This window comes from Balaenoptera acutorostrata, chromosome 15 (genome assembly GCF_949987535.1).
Source record: "Balaenoptera acutorostrata chromosome 15, mBalAcu1.1, whole genome shotgun sequence".
In the NCBI taxonomy this organism is placed as follows: Eukaryota; Metazoa; Chordata; class Mammalia; order Artiodactyla; family Balaenopteridae; genus Balaenoptera; species Balaenoptera acutorostrata.
In genome coordinates this window covers 5,881,454-5,909,133 of record NC_080078.1, presented here as the reverse complement: position 1 = coordinate 5,909,133, position 27,680 = coordinate 5,881,454, and the positions used below count along the sequence as shown (strand labels likewise).

Here is a 27,680-nt window from a genome sequence, read left to right as displayed (position 1 = left end):
AGAGCTCCGGAGCCTGTGGAGAGCAGGGGTCGTTCACTGTTTCTCCAACACACTCTCAATTACTCAAGACTTTAAAAGCTGTTTATAGGTTTTTGTTTGTTCTTTTCTTCACGGGGCCATAAAGAAAGCAGCAAAGTTCCCTCTTAAAAACACTCATTATGAGAAAATTTCAGAGACTTCTCACTGGTTTCTTTAACTGATTCTTGAACACGTCACTGTTCAGCTTACCGAATCCAGTGGTCCTCCCAAAGCTGGTATTCTGGGAAAATAGCAGGGGATGCATTACTCCTCTCATGTTCTTTCTTGGCTTTATCCATTGCCTTTTCATATGATTCTTGTGCCTAAAAAAGTTAAACTGCTTTCAAACTGCGGTTTAACTAGAAACTTTTACATGACCATTGCTCAATTATTTAGGGCAAGTTGCATCACAGACCCAGGGGTGTCTCGTTGCTCTTCTCTAAGGTCACCCAACACCCAGAATTCTCCATTCAGAGAACAGAAGAGAGTGGAGGAGAAGGTGCATAATTCCCCACACACAACGGAAGGAGCGGGAGGGAGACCGCCCAGACCCCGGGTTCATTTCTCCATCCGTCAGAGATGAGAGCAGGGGCCACAGCCCGTGCCTCTGCCTCTGGAGTTTCTGTGGCTCGGTGTCCTACACGCGGCTGCGACAGTGACCCACACTACAGTGAAAGGACAGGCACGAGGATTAAAATCTCACACTGATCACAATCTACCTACCACTTCCAACAGGATCAATGACTGTAGATAAGAAGCATCCACATTAGCAACTAACAGTAAACGATTCAGGACTGAGCTTTAAAAATGTTCACGTCACATACGTATGTTTCTCTGAAACTGAGACTTTAATCAAAGAGTCTTTATGTGGATAAATAAATGCTTCAAAGAAAACAGTAAATTTCTTATTTAGACACGAACTGACTTGAGGACATGATAATAAAGAACCACTATAAACGCCTTTCACCACCCATGCGACCTGGACATCCCGCCCGACGGCACTACCTGCTCGAAGAACCCGTGCTGCTCATAGGCGATGGCCGTCGCCGTCTCCGAGTACTTGCAACGCTTCTGCCACAAGCCCGCCCACATGTCTTCCTCTTGTAACAGAGAGTAAAGCTCAGCGAGGGAATCCAGAATCTCCTGAAACACAGGTCACGGTTTCTGAGTGCTCATGACAACTGCTTTCCCCCTGCCCCAACAAAGCAACTTCACGGTACCTAATTTAAAATCACTGGGGAGATGTTTGCTGGGACCACGAAGTCACCAGCAAGGAAGACGTGATCAACAAAACAAGGCGGGGCCTCACCTGCTGAGGTGGAGTGATGCTCTCCTGCTCATAAAACTCCGTTGTTTGTTTGGGCTTAATCTGCAGGCTCAGCCCTTTCTCAAAGGCCTGGTGCTCGAGCATCAAGGTGGAGCGGAACCAGAGGTTGTGGGTCTTCCCCAGGTACTTGAGCACGCAGGGCCGGATGGGGATGGGAGGGACACACTGGGACATGGCCTCCACGAAGCAGTTGAGGGCGCTGGGCTGGCAGTCCCGCTGCACCTGGTGGCTGCCGCTGCACAGGAATGGGCTGACCTCGCCCGCCAGAGCCTGGAACCCAAGAGCAGGCTGACCTGGGTCTCGTGCAAAAATCAGCACGCTTTACTCTCTCACTCAGCATCTGGGATATTTTTGATTATTCACTCTTGGATAATACTAGTTTCCTCAGCCTTTGAAACTTAACCAATTACTTATCAAAACCTAAAACTACATTTTTCAAAAGAGGACTTAAAAAACAGACTCACATGCTGCTGTCTGTCAGACAGGATTTTCCACAACCTGGGGAAAAGCTGGACCCACGTCTTTTCAGCCAGCGTGGTGGAGATGTGGCACAGCTGGACGAAAGCGCCGAGCAGGGCTCCAGTCTGCGGAGAGGAGAGACCGGTGTAGCGGGCAAGGGCTGGTGCTGAAACCCCTGCCACACGGGTGCCCCACGCATCTTTGGTCAGGAAACGTTACTGCCCCACCTTACCACACGCTCCTCCACTTCCAAACTTTCAAAGACTGAACAAACGTCATGCCAAAGTGCAACACAGATTCTGAGCACCACGGACCCCCGGTGTGCTTAGCAGCTGAGCCAGGACCTGGGTAAGGGGCTCACCAGTGACACACCTACATTTTTAACTTTCAAGGGCATTTCCTATTACTGATTCCACCAGGCCCGAGAAGTACGAACACAATGCTGATGCTAAAAGTGCAAACAAGAGGCACACAGGCGCCATCAAAGCAGAGGCTGCTGAAGATAGGACGAGGAAACAGGAGAAGCATACACATACTAGCTAAGCTATTTGCCAACAGGTGGAATTCTGAAGAACAAATCAAGAACCGTGAAAGTTCAGAGTCTCTACAATTGACAGCGGGCAAGAGTTGGAGAGGTGCCTGGAATGCACAGGGCTGAACCAGAACACCCCATAAATGGGGTCGGATTTGGAAACCAGGGGCCCAGAGGGTATATCAAATCCGCAGATGCATTTGATTTTGTCCACAGCTCCGTGGTTTCTGAAGTATGAATTTCTTCTAAACAGCCAGGTTTCTGGCTGCTTGAAGCCCAGCTCCCCACGCGGCATCAAGAAGCCGGTGCAGAGGGGCTCAGGCACACACTTGCCGTCCCTCCATGGGCCCTGCCGCCCGAAACAGAGACACACATGTCACAATCACGTTGTCCTTTTTACCCAGCAACAGGTCAAGAAGGGAATTCACTCTCATACCCACATCATTAAAAATGCAAAACCCAAGGATACAAATATTCCAAGGAAAATGGAAGAAAACATTTAAGTGGAGAATACTCCTGCTTGCTACTCAGGCTGCCCAGTGAGGAAGGCCATGATGAAACGGGCCTGGCTGACCGCACGTGGCTGCTCCCCTCACCCCGGTCAGGGCGTCAGGTGCCTCCTGGCTCCAAGTCAGCGTGGCAGAGGCCAAAGTACTCAATGGCCACGAGTACCCACAGGCCTGCCTATAGAAACGCTCACCTCGAGCAGTGAATGGGGGAGTCCACGGGCTCACGGACTGTTCAAAATGTCCAGGGGCAGGGGGAGAACCACAACTATCCCCCCAGATTTGCACACACCTTCACTTCCCGGAGCGTATCAAGGAATTTGTCGTGTCTGTTGGTTAACATATGCAGCTGGTTTCCAATGTCCTTTTCCGAAAGTTCTTTGGTTTTGGGTGTGCTGGTCTGATCTCCAGGAGCTAGTTCAATATCTATCTCCACATCCTAAAAAACAGAAACAAACATGTAAAACCAAAAGGTCAATTGAAGAAAATCAACAATCACAACTCTTGTAAACTTCTTGTTACACTTTTGGTAAATAAAATTTTAGTTTTTTGGAAGTTTATGATTAAATAATCTTGAATTCTAAAATAAACAACAAGCATATTAAACTAGACCAGACCTAGCTCTCTTTCTTACATGACACTATAAAAATGTCACCATTTTGTTTTTATATTTGGATTATGGAAAGCAAAGTTAAAAAGAAATTACAACTTTAGGGACTTCCCTGGTTGCGCAGTGGTTAAGAATCCGTCTGCCAATGCAGGGGACATGGGTTCGAGTCCTGGTCCGGGAAGATCCCACATGCCGCAGAGCAACTAAGCCTGTGGGCCACAACCACTGAGCCCGCGCTCTAGAGCCCAAGAGCCAGAACTACTGAAGCCCACACACCTAGAGCCTGTGCTCCACAGTAAGAGAAGCCACCGCAGTGAGAAGCCTGCACCCTGCAACAAAGAGTAGCCCCCGCTCGCTGCAACTAGAGAAAGCCCGCGCGCAGCAACGAAGACCCAACGCAGCCAAAAATAAATAAATAAAATAAATAAAATGCAACATAGCTGCCTGGCTGTCTTGCTCATTCAGATTAATAATATTGTCAGGCGAATGCACAGACCCTTGTTGGCATGGTGTTTTACACAACTCATCCCCCAAAAAGAATGAACCTTATTTCTCGCTGAATTTTCTGGGAAGTCACAGTCAGAATCCAATCATCAGACTAGGCTCTAAGTCACATTATTGGCCATTTGGTGTGCACCCTTGAAAATGCAGAAGAATCACTTCCTAGCTGGCAATTTATTTCACACAGGAGGATGACAGAAAGAAAAAAACATTCTATCACCAAATGATCTAGTGCTTAGCAACTGCTAAGTGAAGAGAATTTTTATTTATTTGTAAATAAAATAAGTGGATGTCTCACATACAGAACAGGGTACCAACTACCCCTTTTAAAGCCAAGAGGGTACCCTCCTCCTTCAACACTGACTGGCTGTCTTCTAACACCCAACACGCCAGGCAGGCTGAGCTTCCAAGGGCCAACACCCTAAAGGGAACAGCTTACAGACCGACCCCCCGCGTGGTGTCAGCCACTCCACACGGGGCACTGACAGTCATCGGGGCCAAGGCTCTGCCCTGCCGCTCGGGTCTGGGCTCCACAGCCGCCCCCCCAGGACTGGGCAGAGACACAGGAGGTTCACAGTAGGTGGACCGCGGAGCCAGCTAGAGCCACAGTTCCTTCATGACGGCGTCACTTCCTGGAGCAGTGCTTTGTAATACAACACGGGCTACTCCTGACTTGTGGAGAACAATCACCAAACAGTAAAATACCCTTTGCTCAGCAGCACAGCCCATGATAAAGTGATCGCTCTCAAAACTTAATGATGAGACAAGGTGCTTATCAATTCTCCTTTAAAAACATCTAACTGAATGAAAATAACCAAGTGTCCATCAACAGATGAATGGATTTTATTCAGTCATAAAAATGAATGAAACCTTGCCATTTGCGTGGGACAACATGGATAGGCCTTGAGGGCATTATGCTAACTGAAATCAATCAGATGATTTCAATTTTATGTGTGGAATCTAAATACACACACACAAGCTCCTAAATACAGAGAACAGACTGGCGGTTGCCAAAGGCAGAGGGTGGCAGGCAGGTGGAATGGGTCAAGGAGTCAAAAGGTACAAACTTCCAGCTATAAGATAAAGAAGTCCAGGGAATGTAACGTACAGCATGGGGACTGCAGTTAACAATGCTGTGCTGCGTATTTGAAAGCTGCCCAGAGAGCAGGTCTTAAAAGTTCTCCTCACAAGGAAACACTTCTGTAACTATGTGTGGCGATGGATGTTGACCACACTTACCGTGATGATCGTTTCGCAGTACATACAAATACCAAGTCATTACACTGTACACCTGAGACTAACAGGATGCGTGTCAATTATACCTCGACATTAAAAAAAGGAAAATATAAGTATTGAACACAGTACTACATTCGGAGCTTTCAGGCAGAGACAGGTTTTAACACACTGCTCTTGCCCTAAAAATATTCTAAGGCTGATACAAAATTCTCCAACAGGGACGGGAGCCCCACTGTGAAAAGGCGGCACTGTGCACTGGGCATCACCTCCTCCTTGGACTCGCTGTTCTCCCGCTCCCGGGGCTCCTGCTTGACGTGCGTGACCATGGCGAAGGCCGCGCGGTCGTGGCTATCGGCCAGGTTGATGACGTTGGTGATGGACGGGAGCATGGCGCCCTGGCAGCTGGTCCCGATGGGCGTGCCCTTCTCACACACGGCCAGGAGGAGCTGGAGGGGGTTTGCGGGAGAGAAGACAAACCTGGGATGCACGCCTGGTGCTCTGGCGCGTGGACCCCGTTAACCCCGAGTTGCCTCGACCAGCACGTGCTGATGACCCCAGCACCCAGCTCGCTCTACACCCCCCAGCTTAGAAAGGAGTCTGGACCTCTCTCCCAGCGCCCCCACCCAGGCACCCCTGACTCCGTGCCTAGGCGTACACTCGGCGTCTCCCTCCCTCCCAGACAGGACCCCTCCTTGTCCTCTCAGAGGCATGTTGCTCCACCCGCCCATCTTCCCGCCGCTCTCGTCTCCCACCCACATCACCGGGTCCTGCCAGCGTCACCTCCTGCCCAGACACAGCTTCCTAACTCATCGCGACTTACTCTTCTCCAACTCATCTCATTCCACAGGCTGACCTCGGCACCCCCTCCCGACACCCCCAGGGGCTTCCCACAGTCCGCAGGGGACGGTGTGAGCTCCCTAGGGGGGCGCCCGTAAGGTAACAGTCCCCACACGCACGCAACACCCCCGAGACTATTCCCCGAAGCCCCGACCCGGCTCACACCGCCCCCGACCCAGCCACTCTTGCATTCTTACTGGACACCCACTATGTACTGTGTGAGGCCCTGGAGATTCGTTTGCCAACCTCACAGAGACGGTGCCCCCGCCTGGTGAGGCTGGAGCGTCAAAGGGAAGGACAAGACCAACATCAACACGTAACACACACGCTCATCGTGATGGTGCAGCCCAGGGGACGGGCAGGCGACAGAGGACAGAAGGGCGCCTGCTTCAGTTCAGCATGGGTGTCAGGAATGTGGCATGGGTGAGAACCCGGGAGGCCAGTGAGGCTGCAGACTAATGAGCTGGGGCAGAGGGGCAGCACAGGGCTGGAGAGGGGCCAGCGAGACCGTATCCTGGAGGTGGGGTTTTGTGCTGGGTACAAAGGCAATGAGCGACACAGTCTGCTTTACTCTATCAGAACAAGTTTGCAACAGTAAAAACTGTGGCGGGCAGGAGGGAAGGTGGGTGAACACTAAGGACACCATTCCTGTCATCTTCGTGAGCCAGAGAGGGAGGCAGGAGAGGGGAGGGAGAAAAGCGAGTGGCCTTGAACTGGTAACACCTGGCGACGGACCAGACACACAGGAAGGAGGAGGCAGGACAGCAGGTTCCTAGCTGTGCCCTTCAGCCCGCCCCATCCTCTACATGGCCCAATGTCTTTTTCATCTTTGTCACTTCCTACCCCCGGGCTTGGCACCTAATAGCAATTGGTAAGTCTCGTGAAAGAATGAAGAATAAATCAGGGAACTCTGCCCACTGTGTTGCCATTAGTGAAGTTCCAGATACTGCTATTTACAGCACTCAGAAAACGTACACTCAGCACCAACGGAAACATGCCAACAAGCTCTCACTGAAACCCAGTGCCACGATTCCCTTCTCTTCCCTCAAAGAGAATTTCACAACCTTGTCTCATTAGACAAACTGGTCTGGTAACCTATTTGCACAGCATCGGTAACCTGCTTTGGGAAACCCAGGGGGCCTGGTGCAGTACGTTGGTGATTGATCCAAAGAATGAAGCCAGAAGTCTGACTACAATCCTGTGAACAACATCAGAGACCATCTGAACTGCTGCCCACTGAAACAGTCTGACCGTTCACGCGGGGCCTCGTCTCCAGCACCCTGACCCCTTGCACTAAGGGGTCAGAGCCCACAGCGTTGTCAGGCTGGTCTGGCCTGGCTGCTTTAAGTCTTTTCCCTTCCTACTAGAGATTAAAGCAGTCTTGTGGTAGAGGTGTCTGATCTGTCTTTGCGTGTGTGGACACCCGGCCCCAGGCCCCCCGCACGGACCATGAGCTGGGTCCGTCCTACCTCAATGCACTGCTTGATCCAGAAGTGGTTCCCCATGGCCTCCCAGTTCTGGGAGCAGGTCACGTAGAGCAGGCGCTCGTAGACGCGCCGCTTCATAGAGTTGTCGAAAACCTCGAAAAACTTGGCCCTGATGAGCGGCTGGGCGCAGCGCAGCCCAGAGAGAAAGGCAGGCTCAAGTTTCGCAGTCAGCTCGCTGCCAGAAAGCGTCTCATCCCTGCAATCCAAGGAACGACACCGAGATAGCAGAGCTACGCAGGACGGGGGACTCTCAGGTCGTAAACAAACGAGCAGTGAACAAGTGGACACACCAGCTTTCCGAAAAGCCGCCATGAAGGCCAAGAGTGTGTTCCAAATCGTCCTGGGCTGATGCAGCGTTTGAGCAAAAAGGCTCATTAATGATGCCAAAATATGTTATGTGATTTACATGAACATTTAAAATTTAAATATAATGAGATTAAAAAGTCACATTACTGGCTAGTCAGAGAGCACGCCGGGGACCGACACGAGCAACATTTGATTAACTGCTGTGATTACCTGTAGACGTAGTTAACAAGGTCTAAAAACTGTGCATTTAGTTCAAGGTCTTCTGGAAAACGCTTTTCTATGTAGGTCATCATTTTCACAAGCAAAATGGACTTCTCCCGGAGTGTAGGTGTCTGTACAAATTTGTTTATTAAAAGAAAAGGTCAATTATTTCTGTTTGAAAAAAGACATGTTCCCAAGTATTTCAGCCATATGCTCTACCAATTTTTAAGCTCTTACGATCTTGTCAGGTAAGATAAGACAAGGTTGTTTCTAAATGGTTCTTCGGATGCTTAAGATCAAGACAGGTGCCAACATAAAAGCAACTAAACTAAAAAACAAATCAGAAGTTTGAAAGCATCTTACCAAATCAAATAATAATCCCCCATCATTATTATTCTTGGCTTAACTTCACCACCATAGAAGACTAACAAGTAAGGTTCATTTAACATTTTAACAGAAGTAAAACCTTATAAGATAAGTGACCAGTTATTCCAAATTTCTGTTTAAAATCTGTTAAGCACAGTGAGAAAAATCCACCGTAAAGGAAGATTCAGTGAATGCAAACACTGGAGAAAAAAATGTTTAGTTTGAGAACTTGCAGAACAGCTTAGAATGTGACGCCTGAATTTCCTTTTACACACACAGGAAGATCACCTGGCCAGAGCACAGCCCCTCTTCGCAGCTCACCTGATTGGCTGCCATCGGGGAATTATTTTTAACCCATTCTTCCACAATTTTAACCACGGCCCGGAGCATTTTGGCGTCGGGGGACTTCTCAATGAGGGAGGTCAGGATGGCCTGGATGAAGTTCTTCCTCATCTCCATGCTCATCACAGCCAGGCGCGTCTTCACCAGCTCCAGACTCAGCATCACCAGCTCACTGGTTCCTGCTCAAGCGGAGAAAGAGCCCAACGATCTCTACCAACTTGCCTGAGCAGGCAACCAACCACCCGCACTGCATGGCACTCTGGATTCTGCCCATTTCCTCCCCAAAATATCTTCTCCTGCAACTAGAGCTCTGGGATGTGAAGTGCCTCACGGCTTTCTGACTACTCCGCTTTGACAGGGGGGCCCTGCAAGAGCCTCCTCACAGGGGAAGGGATGATGGAGCTGGTGGGACCGCTGCAGGCAACCCCGCATACAGCCAAGCCCTGAAGTCACACGCATGGCACCGGTGCTCCGAGGGGCAACTGGCAGAGTGACAACCGCAGCTCCCTGCCGCACACCAACACATCCCCGATTCCTGAAGCTCACAGCTCAGGTCTGGAACCGGTGACTTAATTCCTCTTCAGAAATAATAGCTCTGATAATAGCAATCTCTGTTTTATAGCAAAATTGTTAGATAACTCTCATCTAGTAATGAATGTTGCTCAAATTTCTTCACTCTTACATTCACAATTTTTAAAAGCAGCTCATTTTAAAAGCGAGTCTTATTACGGTTGTAAATGAAGTGCTCAGAACCTCTCTGTGAAGAGCAAATGATGCTGAACTGCATAAACACAGCAGACATTCGTGTTGGCTTTAGAATCTAATCACAGCCGGCACGTTTAGGTGCCGAAGCCTCAGGGGAGAACACGGGGCCGAGCCTGTCACCTGAGGTGGCTTCCGTGCTGCCCGAGGCGGCCTGCGGGCTCAGGTGCTCTCGGACCATCTTCTGCAGGGAGCGCATGAAGACCGAGATCAGCCTGTCGATGTAGCTCGGGTTGTTGCTGCAGGCAGACTTGAGGATCATCAGGGTCCCTGAAAGGTAGAGAGTGACAGGTGTTTTTTGAGAAAAGCCTTTAAAAACTGAGCAATTCACAAAAACGTACAACTTAAAACATTAAAAAACGTGCTAGACAAAAATGTGCCATTTCTGACAGAAGTACAGGTTAATCCCAAATGTCAACATTACAGGTGACCCTTAAACAACACAGGTTTGAACTGCATGAGTCCACTTACGCATAGCTTTTTTTCACTAGTTAATACTACAGTGCTACACGATCCGGGGTCGGCTGAATCTGTGTACGAGGGGCTGCAGACACGAAGGAACCACGTAAAATATACAGAGAGCCGACTGTAACTCATAAGAAGATTTTCGCCTGCAAGGGGTCAGCGCCCCTCGGGCCCAGAAGGAAAAGCTCATCCAGTGCGCAGCTGGACCACGCTGGGAAAACCACGATGGACACACGCTCACCAAAGAGCTGGGAGGGGTTGGCGCTGGCGGCCTTCTCGTAGTTGGTGAGGCCCTCATAGATGACTTTGCCCACCGCCGCGTAGAGGCACTCCAGCTCCTCGTACTTGGAGGCCACGCTCGAAGTGCCTGAAACAGTAGTGGGAACCTGGGCTCTGGGGTCCGGCTCGCGGGCCCGGCCAGGCTCTGGGACACTAACTCTCCTCAGGGCAGCATTGAGCTTGGCTGTCTGGGACCTGCGGGGACTGACACGGGCACCTCTCACCACAGGACGCGTGGTTCCCAGTTTACGGAGCTCAGTAACCACCTTTCACGCCACCAAGCCTCGCCTGAATACACTAAATAGACTTACATATGAGATGCCAAAATTCTATCTTGTCAGCTGTTCAGCAATTGACGAAATATTTTAACCTAACTTCCTTTAAATACCATATGGAAATGGTATGTTCAGCTGATGAAGAAAACTGTATTTCCAAAGCAGACAAAAAACTGCTTTGGAAAAAAACTGCTAATGTAAAGACTGCTACCATGAAGTTTTTATGTCAACTTCTTTTAAAGAAAGTTTAAAGGTACAAAGAAAAGCAGAATAATAAAATGCTCACTATAGTAACAGGAGGATGAGCGTTCTCAGCTAACAAGCTCTGTGCCCACCCATCCACTCGGAAAGAAAGAAAGGTGCCAACGGCAAAGGTCACATACTTGGCTCCGTTGGGAAAATACTCATGAGGCGTGAAAGAAGGCTGTGGACGGCTCGTAACACTTTGGTGTTTCCGCACGTCATACAGGCCGCGATTCCACGCTGCAGGGGTTTGAAGCTGCTCAGGATGGCTGGGGACTGCAGCACGGTCAGCAAGAAGCTCAGCACTTCCAATCCTGTGCATATGTTTCCATAGTTCACTTGATTGGGCTGCTCCTGGAACGGAGAACACAGGCCACACACAGATGAGATAAACACTACAGCGAATTACAAACAGAAACCAAGCGAAATTAAAACTACACGTGTCAATAAGTACTTGGAAATGAAATAAACAACCACTGAAGAATAAACACATCAGATAGATAAATGACCACCACATTTTATTAACACAGTAGGATTTCATAATCTTCCTTTTAGTAAATTTTCTTTAAATATTTAGTCAAACTTCCCTTAAGCTCATGAAAGATATTAATATTCGATATTAAGTAGTACTAAAATTTTGAAAATCACTAAAATCTGGTTTAAAAAGGCAACTATTGCAATGAATTTTGCTTTTTTCTCATGTTTTTTTAGTTAAAATACATATCCTTCCAAAAGGAAGTATCTTTGAAACTATGTATCATGAAATCAATCTAACAGATTGTCAGCATTAAAAAAAAAGAAAGAAAAAAAAAACCCAAAAGAATAAAATAGAAAATAGAGCACAAGTTTTACAGTAAGGATTTAAGTTTGGCCTCACGACACGTGTGTCTGTGGCTGACGCACACACACGCCCTGCAGGTGCACCGTGTGTGTGTGCACTGCTGTGAGGCAGATCATGGGGAAAGGCAGGAAGTCAGTGTGAGCAGACCCAGCGCCCTCAGAAAACGTCAGCCTGTGAAGGGGCTGAGCTTGATTCAATGGTGACTACATTTGATAGGAAAATAATTTGACCTTTCAAAGAGAAAAAGAGGAAAGAAATCTGCAAATAAGTTAAGCACCAAGCTAGAAGCGAAGCACGTGCTGCAGACTCAGGGGGCCTATTACTCTGTTTCCATAACACAGGTTAACCTGTTTAACCTTTCAAAAAACTTGAGCAATGATGCTAATCTTTGCAGCACAAAATAAACGCTTACAGTAGGTATGATCATCCTGAGACCAAAAGCTTTCAAATTTCACCACAGAACTAGATAAACTGAACTGTATCCTGGTAATGAAATGGATAAGGCAAGAGAACAGCTTCTGCAACCTCCAGAAAATTACAGAATAGTGGTTTTTACAGAAACAAAAACAACCAAAAAACCCAACAAATAATTAGCATCTGGGGTTATCTCTAATTACCTGACTATACAGTGCTATGTCCATCATTCAATCTATTTTAAAAATTCAACTTTACTTTAAAAGTGGCTGCATAAGTCAACTAAAAATGTTTATTCCATGCCAGCGGGTAGGTGGGTTTAAGAAATTAATCTGTGAAAGGCAAGAGAAGTATTCTGTTTTCAAAACTCCCAACTCTCCCTGGGGTGGAGGTGAGAGCTGAAGATTTAGAGCCATTTTCAGCGAAAGACACTCCCTCCTCATTAGCCAGTGGCCAGAGGAGGAGGCGAAAGGGGCCATGACCAGCCGCGGGCAAGGAGATTGGGGTTGGTGGCCCGCCCGTGCCCGGGCCCTCACACCTACCACGCTCATTAGCAGCTTGTCGAACCACTGGAGTTTGAGCTCCGACTTGGACCACATGTCCGGTCGCAAGGCCGTCTTCAGGAGAGTGACACACCGGCGGGACAGCACCTCCCCAGGAGACCCCGCAGTGTTGGTGTTGTCGTTGACCTGGAAGTTCACTCACGTTCAAGCCCGAGTCTCCCAGCACACGTGTTCACAGGCCTCTCGCCCGCTGCTGCCCCGCGCCCTCCCACCCCAGCGCTCCACCTCCTGGCCACCTCCTCTCCCGTCTGACTCAACCTCGCCTCAACCCAGCTGTCTCTGCTCCCCCTGGGGACACCCCCTCCTCCCTCACAGTGGGCCAGTGGTGATCTGCACTCATTTGTGTGATTAATCCATTAGCTGGGCCTCCCAGGCCGTGCCCAGCACACTGCAGCACACAGGAAAGGATCGGTTGAAGAGTTTAGAAGACTGTTTTCAGTACTTGGAGATCCTCAATAGTGTTGCAAGATATACTATTTTTTAATAATTATAAAAACTACTTTGTAAGGGAAATTTCAGTTACAAGGTTTTTTGAAATATAAAAATGAAAAGTTTCAGGAATTGATTCCCAACAACTCCATGAAAATATATTACTGATTTGAATGATAAATGCAAGTTATAAAGCATCTGAATTACTAATGTTGTCCATAACTTATGTAGGTTGGGTCATCCCAACACCTTTATGACATAGATAACTCGAAAGTCAAGTGATTTGCCCAAGATCACTGAACTGCCATGTTTCCCCAACACCAAGATGCTATTATAAGCTATACCATTACTTCATCACTGCTGAAAAAAAAAATGTTTTTAAAAATCCTATTATAAAACACAGGCAGATTTCAGATATTAGCAAGTCACGAAATAAACGGAATTCGGTATGAAAGGGACAAAACTAGCTCTCAGACCCTGGTTTGTCTATTTCTTTTTGACTAAACCATCACAGACAATCAAACTCACTGGAGCCTATCAAGCAGGCTTTGTTCGGAAGGATCCCTAACCTGAGACACACAGATACCACACCTGACAGGCCACGCGGATGAGGAAGTTCACCACGGTGTCCGTGTGCTGCTTGTCAATGGGCTTGGCAAGGAGGGAGTCCGCACCCGGCAGAGACTGGCTCCGCCCAAACACCTGGAGACGGCGGGAAGAGAGTTCTCAACAGCGCAGCCCACTAACTGCACGCGGCCCTCCTCCCCGGGGCAGACCCCATCCTGGATGTCAGGGACACCACCGGCGGGCGTGGTCTCCGCAGAAGAAAGACAAGCAAAGTAGCTGTGGAGAAAGTATGGGGTCACGTGCGTGAGACTGAAAGGGCCCAAGGTCCAGGAAGCCAGCAATGTGGGACATCGTGGGGTTTCTAGCCGTGGGCGCAGCCTTGCCCAGCTGTCCTGCGGGCACGGCGCCGGGCACTCGGCCCACACTCAAAGTTTGTTGGACAAATGAACCCGTAAAAGAAGACGCTCGCAGCCTGTGCACGTGCTCTTACTGCGCTGATGGCTCCCGTCGCCGTCCTGAAGCGCTTCACTTCCTGCGCAGAGTCCACTGACAGCCCTCTTTTAATGGAAGATGAGACAGAGTTGACTCCTTCTCCACTTGTATTTGGGTCCATGTCTGCATCCGGCTTAAAGAAACACACACACACTTGACCTTCCTGACTGTTCTCCAGGGAGAGGCATAAGGAACAGTCAGGGAAGACTCGAGGGGCTGACGCCCTACCTGCTGGTCCTTGATCCTCTGCAGCTCCCACTTGATGACGACTTCGGACAGGTCCACGGCCAGCCGCCTCTGCTCGATGGTGACGCTGGGCGTGAAGCCCAGCCTCTGCATGGCGCTGACCATGTGCTGCACCAGGTGGTGCCGCACCGGGTAGTACACCTGCGGGCGCGGGCCGGGTCACGCCAGGGACACCGCGTGCCGCCCGCACGCATGCCCACGTAACCCGCCTCGGCCCCGACACACACAACCCAACCTCCTGCCCAAGAATTCTGAACCGTAGCTGTAGCAAAGAAATTCTCATCACCTTTTGTATGTGTGTTTATCACTCCCCCCCCACCCCACTGAGTGCCAATATAAGAGCGTGTTTCAGCCTTTTAGGACCATCTTTAAATATGCTGAACACTGAATTACCTTTAGGTAGGCAAGTCTAGTCACGTGTGTTAAACTTCAGACTTGATGTCATACAAATTAGCCATGCCAAGAGGCAAATTCCCAACTCTAAAAGAGCTGGCTGTAAAAGAATTAGCTTTTAACTCAATCCTTTCTCCTCTACCCAACCATCTACAAGAAATATCTACATATAAATAAATCCAACAAAGGGGGCGATCTGGTTATAGAGAAGGTGGTGCTAGCGACCCCTTCAAGCCAAGTTACCAAAATCTAGAGTTAATGACAACTACCTCCCACCTTAGAGTAACAACTCATCTGTATTCGTGGACGACTGAGTACAGCTGACCCTTGAACACCACAGGGGTCAGTGGTGCCCACCCCTGACAGAGTCACAAACGCAAGTATAAACTTCACAGTCGGCCCTCTCTATCCGTAGTCCCGCATCTACGGATTCAACCAAGCGCAGAGCATGTAATACTGTAGTACGTGTTTATTGAAAAATATCTGCATGTAAGTAGACCCACACAGTTCAAACCCTTGTTGTTCAAAGGTCAACTGTACTTACAAGAAAAATGCCATCTTAGCAAAAAGCTTATACCAGGGCCACATTCTGTAAACTACAGTGATTTCCATGTTGATAAGGCCATACACATACCCATACTAACCAATGGATCAGAACTACCTTTACTGAAAGATGCATGACCACCTTATTATTGCAGAAAACGGAAGACAGGCGAAACTTCAAAGCAAATGCCTGACAGGGTATTTGCTCTGAAGCAATCGACATCAATCGACAGTACTTCCTACACACCTTGAAGTGCTGCACTATCAAGTGCAAAATATGAACCAGCTGGGGGACAGTGTGCCCCTCCTCCACGATGATCTTCCTCGTCCAGTGGGTCAGCATCTGGTGCCCGTCCTCCATTCGGGCAGGCACCGCCGGAGTCAAAATAGCCATTGCCTGCCTGACAATTGCTCGGGCTTCCATTGCATGGGCCTTGAGAAGACTGTGAAAAACCTAAGACAGGACAGAAATACTGACAGAATGAAGGTTTTAAAAAACAAGATGAAAACAATCACTTAGAACTAAGGCATGATATTTCTGCAAAACAATTTAAAGAAATTCCTTAGGGCCCTCTTATTAGGAAAAACCACAGTAGTTACTTTCTCTTTCATTCAGTTTTGGTCAATGAATATGTTTGCTCTAATACTTTCTGAGCACCTACTATGTGCCCATGCTGAACTAGGGTGGAGCATACAAAGACGAGCAGGACCCAGCTCCTCTAGCGTAACCACTGGGAAGTCGGTTGAGGGATACAGATCATTTTACTCCAGCCCCAGGGTAGAAAATGGAGTGAAAGGGGCCACTCTCAGAGACAGTGCTGAATTAGTTCAAGTGAAGGTCTGATGGAAGTGAGGTCATGGGAACACAGACCAGCCGACTGGCACCGTGGGCGGAGGGGACGGGACGGGGGCTGGAAACAACAGAACTTGCTGAGCCTGCATGCCTGGGAGAATGACAGGGTGTCACAGATGCCCCTGGGGTCTCCGGTCCAGAAAAGTTCCCAAGAGGGAGTGGTCAGAGGAAACAATCAAGAGTGACTCACAGGACAGGACGAGAGCCGGCACTTACCAGGTGCTTAGTGGGACAGACAGGCTGAGTGCTCAAGTGCATGATTACATTTAACTCTTACACAGAACAGTGACGAACTCAGTCAGAGTCACGGAACTCATGAGGGGAAGAAACAAAACTCGAACTCAGCCTGCCTGACGTCAAAGCCTAACCCACTGAGCAATGCAAGGAACAAGTGCTTCAGGTCGTCAACCCGAAGAGGGGTTAGGAGACGAGGGTTCAAGAGTGCCTACTGTCTGTCTTTAGCTAAGGCGTGGGCCGGGGCCCTTGACTAACACATTTTCATGCAACGGGTAGAGATGCATGAGGCGGACAAAGCAGACACTGTCTTATTTCGAAAGCAAGGCTGCAGAGGAAGGAGCGGGCCGAGCAGGAACAGGGAGGAAGGGTGAGAATGAATCATCGTGGAGGTTCCACAGTCACAAAGAGACGGCAGCGAGGATCATTTTTAAATGTACTGGGCAAGACAATAAACAGGGAAGGAGGCTGCGCTTGCGCTCGTCCGTGGGAGCAGCATGTGCGCGTGGTGTCGGGTGGACGGGGCGGGGCGGGGGGGCCCGCCGAGTACCTGCAGGACTATCTTCTTGTGTATCGCAAACTTGGCGATAATGTGGGCCAGCAGCAAGTGCCCGCTGTACTTGCAGGCGGGGTCCACGCAGGCCTTGGAGAGCAGGCAGGGCCACGCGAAGGTCATGAGGCGGCGCAGCTTGCTGTTGCGGTTCTTGTTGTTGTCGTGGACGTGGTGGGGTGCGTGCTCCACCAGCAGCGTGGCAAACTGCAGCAGGTAGATGCGCAGCGAGTCCAGCATGTCCGCCTGCTTCTCCGGGTCCAGGACCTGCGAGAGCACGAGCACAGGATGCACTGCTGCTCTGCTGCCCCTGAAGGGCCACTCGACAGGTCTAGGCCTTGAAACACACACACACACTCTCTCCCTCTCTCTCTCTCTCCACACATAATATTAAGCTTTACAGTGATGGACTCAATGACGTCACATCAACTTTCCTTTATTACATACAGATGACAAACTCGACACATTTATTTTAATGTTGAAAAAAGGGGCAGGCTTAGAAGTCAGAATACAGTGGGCAAAAGGGCTTGAGGTAGAAAAGGAATACTAGCTCTTCAATGCAAGGTGATTCAGGACTGAGTTTCTTAATTTCCAAGTAATTGAGATTTTTTTCTGGTCAACCGTTAATAACCTTGTCCTTTTTTAGTATTATGATCAGAAAATGTTACTTACCAAAAACTCTTGTTTTTAAAGAAATTGTTATGCTTTCCTATGCAATCAAGTATCTGACAGATTTTTACATGTGTTTCATGAACGTAAGAAAAAAATGCGCACTCTGAGGAACATGTTACACGTCCCTAGTGAATCGAGCATACTGACTGCACCATCCAGTAAGTACCCTAACCACCTTCTGTCTCTCAGAGGACCTGCCAGACTAAAGTCTTCCACGATAACGGTGTTTTCACCAGGGCCCCCTCTCCCCTGGATGTGCTGCCTCACGGCGGCCCCTCCCCAGGGCGCCAGCCTGCCCCGCACCATTTATCCCCATTGACGCTGGAGATCCCAGCTCCTCACTTGTGCCGAGTCGGCAGCATCTGGCCCCGAGGACACAGCCTAGAGAAGGCAGTACACGGGAGGGGCCGAGTTCGGGTCACCATCTCCCCACAGCTGCCCAGAACAAGGCAAATATCAGTATGTGGACCAAAGATAATCCCTTGGGCTCAGCTCTCACTGCCACAGGAGGGTGGGCGTGGGGTCAAAACCGCAGGAAGGAGGTCCGTCTTAAGGGACAAAGACTACGGGAGACCCAGCAACCTGTCCATGTGAACAGCACTCCCGCTGCCTGGACCCCGGGACGGAGCAGTGAGGAAACCACTGTGTCCTCTCCGAGGGCGGTGACTCACGGGTGGCGCGCGACAGGCGGGAATGCCCACGGCTCACAGCGCTCCACCACCAACCGTGCACGAACACTCAGTCCAACAACCTCAAGGCAAACTCGGCGTCTGCCGGTGAAGTTCAATAGCCTAATGGCAGAGGAGAGCCAAGGCACCATGGGAAACACAGCACAGGCATTCCTCAAGCAGACACTTGATTCCAAAAGCCTCACTAGTGCAAACTGGAAACACTATTATTGTAAAAGTGCTGAGACCCAAGCTAACTTCAGACACCCTAGTGCCACAACGACGTTCATGAACTTGGCAGCAAAGGGGCACAGTGGCAACTGGATCCAGTCTAATATTCTCACTGGCTTTTAGTAGATCCTTTTGCAAAGCTAAAGATGTAAACAGATCTTGAAAACTCTACTGACCAGCCACAGAGGTTTCTACAAAACAACTGTGACATCTGAATCTTTCACTGAGATATATTCTGTTTCTCACTGGAATCTATTCATGTGGAAAAGATAATTCATTCCACATGGAGGCTGCCTTAATAAATTCACTAGTAAGAATTATAATGTTCTGCTATAAATTAATGCAATCATGAAAAATAAAAGCCTTAGGGAAATAAGCTTATTTCCGTGAACCTGTCACATCTCCCAAGTTACTTTTCAGGCCAATGCATGGTTAGTGATGTCACCTTGGTTATAAACACACTGGTGATGCTCTCCGGGTTATCGCCTTCTGGATTGGGAGGTCCTAAGAGCTGCTCTCCTTCCCCCTTCTCAAAGCTGTATAAGAAAGCAGGATTCAAGATATGCTGCAGAACCTACAAAAAAATTTTACAATGAAGGAGAAGGAAAAAAAAGCCATGGTCTCTATCTCTTTCACTAGGTGGCAGGACCACCAGCTTGGTTATGCTGCACCATCAAGTTAGACTTCAATCAAGGGTGCAGCTAATAATCTTGTCTTTTATTACAATGGTAACTGTAAAGGTAGGCTAAAAACTTGAGGAAAAGAGACATTGGCCTGGTTCACTCTTCACACCTCAAACAAGCTGTTTTATAGAAACAAGGGAACTAACAAACTACTCGTCAACACTGGTTCACGGCTGGACCTGCCTTATGTTTCCCAACAATGAAATTTTCCTCATAAACGGCCCAGACGAGGAAGGGCACAGCAGAACACGAGTAGTGCCCTTGGCTCCCTAGAAAACGAGCTCAAACGCCGTGGCTTTTCCTGCAGTAACACTGGGACCCACCTTGGCTTTCAATTCATCTCCGAAGTTGGGGTCGTTGAAGTCCACAAAGCGAAAAAACAGGGCACGTTTTTGAGCAATGCTGTAATTTTTGGGAATCTCCTCCTCCGTATACTCTTTTAAGAACGTCATGTTGCAGAGGAAACGACCAGTGAAGGCCCGGAGCAGCTGGAACAGCAATTCTATGTCTCCGTAATTCCTTCTGAAGGGTCAAAATAAGAAGGCAGGTTAAATTATGGCAAATTTCATAACTATGTTTGACGTCCGACTTGCTGTTGAGCAGCTCAAAGTTACAGCCCGTCCTCTACAACAAGTGCGATGACACACATGCAGTGAGCCAGCTACGCAGAGCCCAGGGAGGAGGCTTATCGGGGAAGCCGGCCACGTGGCGCAGAGCGCCCGGCGCACCCACTTGCAGTAACTCAGCAGACAGTAGGCCAGCAGCTTGGGCTCCTTCCAGTTGGTGGCAGCCATGTTCTCCTTCCGGTGTCTTTCTTGGAAGGTTTCGCTGACCCACACACGTCTCAGCTGGCTCACCAGAGAGTGCTGATTGGCCAGCCAGGAGTCATCGTTTTTAACTATAATACTGATGATCTGTCAAAGAAGAGAGAATGAGGAAGCTGACAGGGTTCTCCCTGAGTCTCGACTAAACGTTTAAGACATCGGGTGCCTGACAGAGAGCCGTGCTACCTTGATGGCCTGGAACTGCAGGTCCAGGCGCAGGGTGCTGGTACTGGGTGAGCCGGGGCGCACGGCAGTCTGGGTGCCGCCGGGCAGCAGCAGCGTGATGAACCGGTTGGGGTTAGCCGCCAGCACGTCTCGAAGAGGTCTGGCATCTTTGTGCTTTAAAAAACTCTGAAAACAAAGCAAAATAAACAGCTGTTTTAAGCTAATCAAAACCCACAAAATGTTGAAATGATATGAACTCTAAGATTCTTCCTAAATCTCTCAAGGCAGGCAAAAAAAAAAAAAAAATCACTGTAAGCACCCTCTTTAAAAAGTGCTTTTCAGACAATCATCACACTTGGAGTTTCATAATCCTAGCAGCTCGTTCGTTCGTTACCACCACCAAAATCCTACAGAGGGGAATTCCTGGACTTGAGCTTTTCACATACACAACAATGTTTCTAATACTCAAATACATTAGAGAAAAATAAAGCCAGGACACTGAACAGTGATATATAAATTCCAGACCGTCGAGCATGGTGGCAGGGACCCCGATCCCAGCCCCGGGCTCCCACCATGAACATCCTGCTCCACTGGGGGTCGTTCAGCGTGGCTTCCATCATGAACAGCTCCACCGTCTGCGAGGGGTGGCGGGTCAGGAACTTGATCAGAGGCTCTCTGAACGGACTGCCGGCCTAGAAAACATGTGGTGAAAACTAGACCTTCTGGGGGTTTGAGCTTTTCTGGTCTAGCGACCTCACACGGTTCCAATGTGCACTTCTCCCCCTTGTAACTGGAGTGCACGCACCGTCAGCAAATATTAACGCCCAATACCTTTATACTGTTAGATTAACCCATCTAAAATATGACAGTGAAAACATTACAAGCAACAGATGGAGGAAGAATTAGAATTAGCCCATGTGTGACCATTACCTCGATCAACATAGCACGTTCTGTTTTCATTACGACCTCTAACAAAGGCTTGACCAGAGTTTGAGGTGCAGCTGGGATCAGATGAAAAAGGTTTATGATTGCCGAACAAATTTTCATTTCCTAATGAAGAAGACCAGAAATTATAAAATAGGCCAATTAATTTTGCCAGCAAGAGATACCAACATGACTACAGACCCTGCTAGGCGCTAGCTACATCTGCAAGGTTAGCCAACAGAAGCAGAGTTAACATGTATCAATAGGAAGCCACAACTCGCCAATCTCAGATTACAGCTGTGGCCTAAGGAAACTACCTGCCCTCGGCCTTCAGATTTCATCTGTCAGCGGAGGGGAGCGGGAGCTGACTGTGCACCTCGGTGATGGGGCCGTCTTTGCTTTCACGCACACTGACAAGTGTTGGAAGTGACCTTTCGGGCTGCCGAGGTGAGCCCAGCAGGGGCGGGGGTAGGGGGTCATGCCCGTGGCCATGAGCGTTAGGATTCCCTCACGTTGCCATGACATCACGGGGTCTTCCCAATGCACTAAGTTCTGAGGGCACAGACTTCTTTTACCCTCAAAACTTAGCACAAAGTCCTCAAAGAAAATACTTGAAGTATTTACCCTGGAAATTAATTATCAATGTAAATAAATGACTGACTGTGGTTCTAAAAATTTGCCAACCAGGCCTGAAAATAAAGTTGACAAACTGCTTTACGGAATCATATGCAAAACGTGGGTTTCCAAGAATTTTGCATTTTTTAACGTGCTAACAGCTCAGCGGCCAATTACTGAGTGTCATTCCGACTTCCGGTTCACAGTGTCAGTTCCCACGGTTTTGTGTCTGCCATTCAGGCCATGGGGAAGGGAAGACTCCCTGATGTCCCATCCTGGGTGGCGGGTAATAGGATACCCATGACTCTAAACCAGTAAAATGGGGATGATAAACACCAGTCAGGAGGGACCACGTCCCAGCAGCACTGGAGATACTTCTCAAAATGTCTCTTTAAGCCAAAAGGCAAAACGGTGCGACGGGTTAAGAAATGAGAAAAATAGCTCAGCGTTGCTCCCATGCCTCCTCTAGAGCTCTCTTCTACAGTGTTTCCAAGTTTTCAGGCAGATTAAGTTCTACCCTGAAATTAGAATAACCTTCTAACAATGGTACTTTCATCTTAAGGGTTTTCGTTTTCAAAGCACTGTCATGAAATCACTTCTGGCCTTCGCGTCACCACCGGAAGGCAGGAATGACAGGTATTACCATCCCCATTTTACAGAAGAGGGAAAGCTCAGGGCTGGGCTGTTCAAAGTCAGTGTCGTGACCACCACAGTGTGGTATGCGTGAGAGACATACACAGGGGCCTGGGTGCAGGGGGAGCAAGGAGGTTTCAGTTTGAGGCAGCTGGTCAGTCAGAGGAAATAGAATTCCTCCCAATGTCTAGCAGGTCTAATGTATTCTTTGTGGCATTTCCTCTCAAGAGGTTGTTAGATGCATGAGTTCATACAAACATTATGAGAGCAAAACCCGGCTGGATCAGAAATATTGAGATACTGCAATTCTAGCACGTAGAAAACCAAAGAACTTAGAATCTTGCTTAAAGACGTCCTAATAGAAAACATGCGTGGCACCCGGACAGTTCACGGCAATGGTACTAATACAACTCCGCCACAGACAGACAGGACGGCTCACCGCACTCAAAGGCACGACACACTCTGTCCAGCACAAAACCACAGGTCACAGCAAAACCAAGCACAACAACAACCCCGCCTGCACTTCCACTGAGATTCTCACCTCTACCCCTTCCACGGCAGGCTGAACCAAAACAAAAATTACAGCATGAAAAAAGGCAACGGAAAGGTAAAAAGAAAAGAAAAGAAAAGAAAATATAAACTGTTCTTCACATTGCAAGTCATAAACTGACTTTTAATAGGTTGTTCTCACCTCAAACTGACAGAATGGAGACAAGGAACATCTCCCGCACTCTGAAATGCTTTCCTGAGGATGGGGAGGAAAATCATCTTTTTTCTATTTATGTTATTTACACAGAACTTCCCATATACTCAATACACAGTAAGGATTATTGGGGTAAACAAGACAGTAAAGACACAATTATCAGAAAGCACATAATAACAGATGCTCAACAGCAAAAAATACACCTTCCACCCTTCAGATGTCAAAACAGCCCTTCTGATGGTGTCACGTGGAGTGTATTCTTCCCTAAATCAAATTTTTAAAAAAGGAGTTTTGGAATTCTTGTCTAGGGGGAGAAACTGTAAGACCCTGTTGTATGCAAATACATTAAAAAGAAAAACTGTTTTGTTTAGAGTGAATAATTCAAGATTTTGCGTGAAGTGCTGATATTTAAAAAAACCTCTTTCCCAGATGGAGTTGGAAGAGGACCAGGGCGTTTAATCCCCATCAATTAGGCATGTTTGAGGCCAGAAGAACCCAGAGGTCGTGATGCTACTCACTGGATACTTAGGTTATCCTGAGAAGGGGTGTGCGTGTGTGTGTGCGTGTCCGTGTCCGTGTCCGTGTGTGTGTGTGTGTGTGTGTGTACACAGACATAGTGTAACAGGTGGTCATGAGTTTTCCCCTGTAAGTTCAATGCCAAACAGGTAAACCTTCCTAAACATGATGACAATGCAAAACTCTGATCATTAGGGGTACCCGATGTTATGGGGAGCTTTTATTTATTTTTATTCAACTTTTAACATGTCATCGGTTATAGTTTCTCAACTGGGCAGTGTTATTTGGGGATCTGACCAAATAAACAAACTACTTTCCAAGACGCATTCCTAATCTGTGGAGCATTCATAAAAACTATCAGAGCTCAAGGGCAGAAAGGAGGCTTGGCCCTGAGCTGAGGTCATGAAGCTGTGGCCACAATGCCTTGGACCCCAAACACCATAGCCCCTGAGTTGAGAGCCGCGGCCTCCCTCAGCAGTGGGACGTTCCCAGGCTCTACGGGGTCACGCTCATATGCTGATCGACAGGCTTCAGCGGGAAGGGGCTCAGGGACCTCCCAGTGCCCACGGCCCCACCCCCTATGCAACTGACCCCCCATCCCACATGAGCTGCAGTAAAAGTTTATCTTTTTGATCTAATGGAAGTCATTCATCTACCCACTAGGGTTTAAATGTTTATTCTAGAACTGGCTATATGTTTCAGAGAATTAACAGCTAACTGTAAAAACAAATAATAAATTTAGAGCAAAAATACCTAACAGATGAGAGACGGGGAGGAAAAGTACAGAGGCACTTGCACCTACTCCCAGGAGCTTAGGCTTTTAAAATACACTCTGCTGTCCCCCATGAAGATTTCCTGATTTTTTCCCTATATATATGAAAATAACGAACCTTCAAAGAGGTCATGGATGGTTTAACACTCCTAAAAAAAGTTTAAGATCCTGTTTTAGTTTTGCTTGTTGGCTGTTTAGAAGCAGCAGGAAACAAGACTCACATAAACAAAACACCTTGACATAGAATGGTCAAAACAAAGCATAATAAAGCCAAAATAAGTAAATAAAATACAAGATGGGATGAAACACAGCATCCAACAAACAGGCACAGGAGGACAAAAAGCCACATTAATTATGCCTCTTAAGAGCTCAAGGAATCCCCTCATTAGGTACTGCTGTACAATTTCACTGGGCATAACAGGAGCATGTGGAAAACACAATCCCACTGAGAGGACAGCCATCAAGTTTAAAAATATCTTAAAAGAATATTAACATATACAAATAAGACTAGATTCAAAACAGCAAGAACCATTCATTTTTAAGAGACAAAGTCTTTAGTGACCAACATCGGATACTTAAAAAGATTTAACTAAAGTGGTTTTCCCTCAAAACCGTAAAAAAATGTGTTTTGAAGTACTGGCCATTTGGACTTTCAGCAAACAACTGGGGTGGGGGATTTGGACCTAGAAAACATACATGCCAATATTTATGCGATGCTTTATTACATTCTCCTTAGTGCTTTTACGAAGTCCTAAAACCTCTACTTGGTTTATGAGGCAATGATGACGGAAAGCAATGGAAAACAGCGGCTGAGGACTGCAGCCTGTGCAAACAAGAGCTGCCAGAACAGTCTAGAAAGTACACTTTACTCACTTTCAAGAAAAACTAATAAAACTGAAATACATTTCAAGCTTCCCAGAATTCTCAACAAAACATGTTAAAGTGAACAAAAGGGAGATTTTAAAGAAACATAAAAAGGAATGTTCAACAATTAAGAGAAATAAAAGCAAAATGTAATGCTAACAAAATATGTTTAACAATTTACATGGACTATAGTCACATAAAACTAGATTTCTGACCAGAATTTTAATTAAAAGCACCGCTCCGATATTAGCATTGGTAACGGCAGCGTACAGTGGGGCTGCCCTCCCAGAAACAAACAAGTCACTCACGTTTCCGTCGCTCCTCTGGCCCCCTTTGTGGGTGAGGACCACCACTTCCATCCACTTTCGCAGATGTTGCTGTGAAAAAATATATCCTTAGCCATTTTTTCTTGACAACAGGAGCATCTCAATTCCAAAATGCAGCTCTTAGGTGAAAACTCATATGTAATCATTACTTTCCATGTTATTTAATGTGAGAATGGCAGTGATTCTATTACTGAAATAGCGCAGCCATCGAACTAGTGATGAGAGTAACTGGCATTTGTTTATGTTCTATAAATAGAAAGGCTGAATTTACCCTGATACAACAACAGAATATGTCCTGCAACCCGGCCATTCCAATACCAGGACTTTTACTCCTGCTACTCTGTGCTGCAGCTGTTCCCGGAGAGCTGCCCTGAGCCAGCACCAAGCTAGCCGTCGGGGCAGAGACGTGAACAAGCAGACACCATCCCTGTCCCTGTGGCGCTCCAGTGACAGCGGGGGAACAAGGTGAAACACAGGTGCCTGCTGTGTAACAGAAGAGCAGGAACCAGCTACAGATGAGCGCCGAGGAGGCAGGGAGGGCCCTGCAGAGGCAGACAGGCCAGAAGCACAAGGAAGAGCACTCCAGGCAGAGAAAAGGAGGGAGGCCAGAAACGGAAAGGGTGGCCACTGCGGCTGAGGATTAGTGGGCACAAGGGGAACCCCGGGGGAGGGGCTGGTGAGATGAGCATGGATCCCACAGCGCATGCGGGCAATTCCCTTCCGTGCGGAATGAGGGCGCTCGTTCTGTGGAAAGACTGTGCTGCTGCAGGAGCAGAGGAGCGATCCCCGGGCCACAACAACTCGGGCCAACCCAGCCTGTGGCAGCCGGGCTCCCGCCCTCAACGGGGTCCAGCAAAACCCAGCGGCACGCGCTCAGAGCCCAAGCTAAACCCCACAGGGGCATCCAAACAACAGCTTCGTGATCCTACACTGTCCAAACCTGTTCTTCAAAACACTGCCCTGCAGGAAGTTAACAAGCTCCTTTAAAAAGGACTCCTCAGTCACAAACAGGCTTGGGGACAGATGGTTTCAATACATCCAAACACTTTTCTCTGAGCCTTCAGTGTCCACAGACCTTGTAAAGCTTCAAGAGGGGAACACAGTAAGTGGTGCGTCCCAAACTTACTTAGTCACTTACTGTTTTTCACAGAAACCCTACATCTTCTAAAGCCAGTGTTCCAAGGAACACACATTGAGAAACATTAAAATAATATATATTTCTTCAAAGAAACTAAATACACTCACAAGATTTTACCAGTAAAATTCCTTGAAGGATACCATCAGAATATATATTCAAAAAACCTCTATCTTACTAGAATAGCTATTTATACCAAAGATATGAGAATAACAAAATTAAAGGTACAGAAAATGACCAGCTGCTTTCAGATTTCCCAAAGGAAAAAAATAACACTGACTGGTATACAAAGTTCACTTTTAGTTCAATAAGGAGATTTCCAAAACAACTAACCATATAAGAAACTTCAAGATCAAATGTCAAGCAGTTGAAATTATAAGAAAGGAAAATGTTCAGGGGTGTCTTTACGAATGCCCACCCTAGACAGTAAGGTGTCCTATCTCTTAAACTTATGCTGAAGGCTTGAGCTGTTCACCCCAGAAGTGTATCAAATGAGGGAAAACAGAGGCTGAAGACTGAGCACAGTTCTGAAGGACATGGCTCGGTAAGGACGAACGTGGCAGACCACAGGGTCCATGCGCAAGGCCCGCACCACAAGCGCAGAAGCACCACAGCACGGGACCTGGCTGGACCTGGGCGAGATGGCTGGACAAACAGAAGCCTCAGTTATTCTGTATCCAAGTACATCAGCACTCCCTGCTTTCAGAGGCATTCAACCACTCAGAAGGTGGCTAGAATGTCAGAGAAGGAAAAAAAAAAATCCCCTCAACAAACCAGAAACACAAAACCCATGTACTTTATTTTAGGGAAAAAGACTCTTGGCCTTAGTCAGAAACTACAGATGTGAGACAGTTCTGTTCTTTTTTTTTTTTTTTTTTTGGCCGTGCTGCACGTCTTGCAGGATCTTAGTTCCCCAACCAGGGATTGAATCTGCGCCCTCAGCAGTGAAAGCTCACAGTCCTAACCACTGGACCACCAGGGAATTCCCTGTTTACTCTGTTCTAAAAAACTCTGGAGAACAATGTTTACTGAATGAATTCCCAGCTCACAGATCTAACGGGTTAGACTGGAG

General features: G+C 47.8%; 1 protein-coding gene across 14 annotated transcripts in view; it reads right to left on the bottom strand.

Moving 5' to 3' along the window:
• TRRAP (transformation/transcription domain associated protein) overlaps positions 1 to 27,680 on the bottom strand; it is a 111,220-nt gene that overhangs the window by 36,840 nt on the left and 46,700 nt on the right. For 7 of the 14 annotated variants that reach the window (XM_057530277.1, XM_057530287.1, XM_057530285.1 and 4 more), the window contains 27 exons: positions 25,456 to 25,524; positions 22,984 to 23,037; positions 22,834 to 22,854; positions 21,051 to 21,170; positions 20,693 to 20,812; positions 20,142 to 20,306; positions 19,864 to 20,045; positions 19,455 to 19,653; positions 18,894 to 19,022; positions 16,878 to 17,144; positions 15,488 to 15,694; positions 14,287 to 14,445; positions 14,057 to 14,191; positions 13,591 to 13,701; positions 12,550 to 12,696; positions 10,893 to 11,106; positions 10,197 to 10,322; positions 9,614 to 9,760; positions 8,708 to 8,907; positions 8,030 to 8,151; positions 7,496 to 7,709; positions 5,456 to 5,635; positions 3,135 to 3,281; positions 1,810 to 1,929; positions 1,328 to 1,633; positions 1,024 to 1,161; positions 229 to 341 (listed from right to left, as the gene is read on the bottom strand). In XM_057530277.1, the coding sequence (XP_057386260.1) occupies positions 229 to 341; positions 1,024 to 1,161; positions 1,328 to 1,633; positions 1,810 to 1,929; positions 3,135 to 3,281; positions 5,456 to 5,635; positions 7,496 to 7,709; positions 8,030 to 8,151; positions 8,708 to 8,907; positions 9,614 to 9,760; positions 10,197 to 10,322; positions 10,893 to 11,106; positions 12,550 to 12,696; positions 13,591 to 13,701; positions 14,057 to 14,191; positions 14,287 to 14,445; positions 15,488 to 15,694; positions 16,878 to 17,144; positions 18,894 to 19,022; positions 19,455 to 19,653; positions 19,864 to 20,045; positions 20,142 to 20,306; positions 20,693 to 20,812; positions 21,051 to 21,170; positions 22,834 to 22,854; positions 22,984 to 23,037; positions 25,456 to 25,524 (4,112 nt within the window). The remainder of the gene's footprint in view (positions 1 to 228; positions 342 to 1,023; positions 1,162 to 1,327; positions 1,634 to 1,809; positions 1,930 to 3,134; positions 3,282 to 5,455; positions 5,636 to 7,495; positions 7,710 to 8,029; positions 8,152 to 8,707; positions 8,908 to 9,613; positions 9,761 to 10,196; positions 10,323 to 10,892; positions 11,107 to 12,549; positions 12,697 to 13,590; positions 13,702 to 14,056; positions 14,192 to 14,286; positions 14,446 to 15,487; positions 15,695 to 16,877; positions 17,145 to 18,893; positions 19,023 to 19,454; positions 19,654 to 19,863; positions 20,046 to 20,141; positions 20,307 to 20,692; positions 20,813 to 21,050; positions 21,171 to 22,833; positions 22,855 to 22,983; positions 23,038 to 25,455; positions 25,525 to 27,680) is intronic. The other 7 variants (XM_057530282.1, XM_057530286.1, XM_057530291.1 and 4 more) reach the window with 5 other exon arrangements.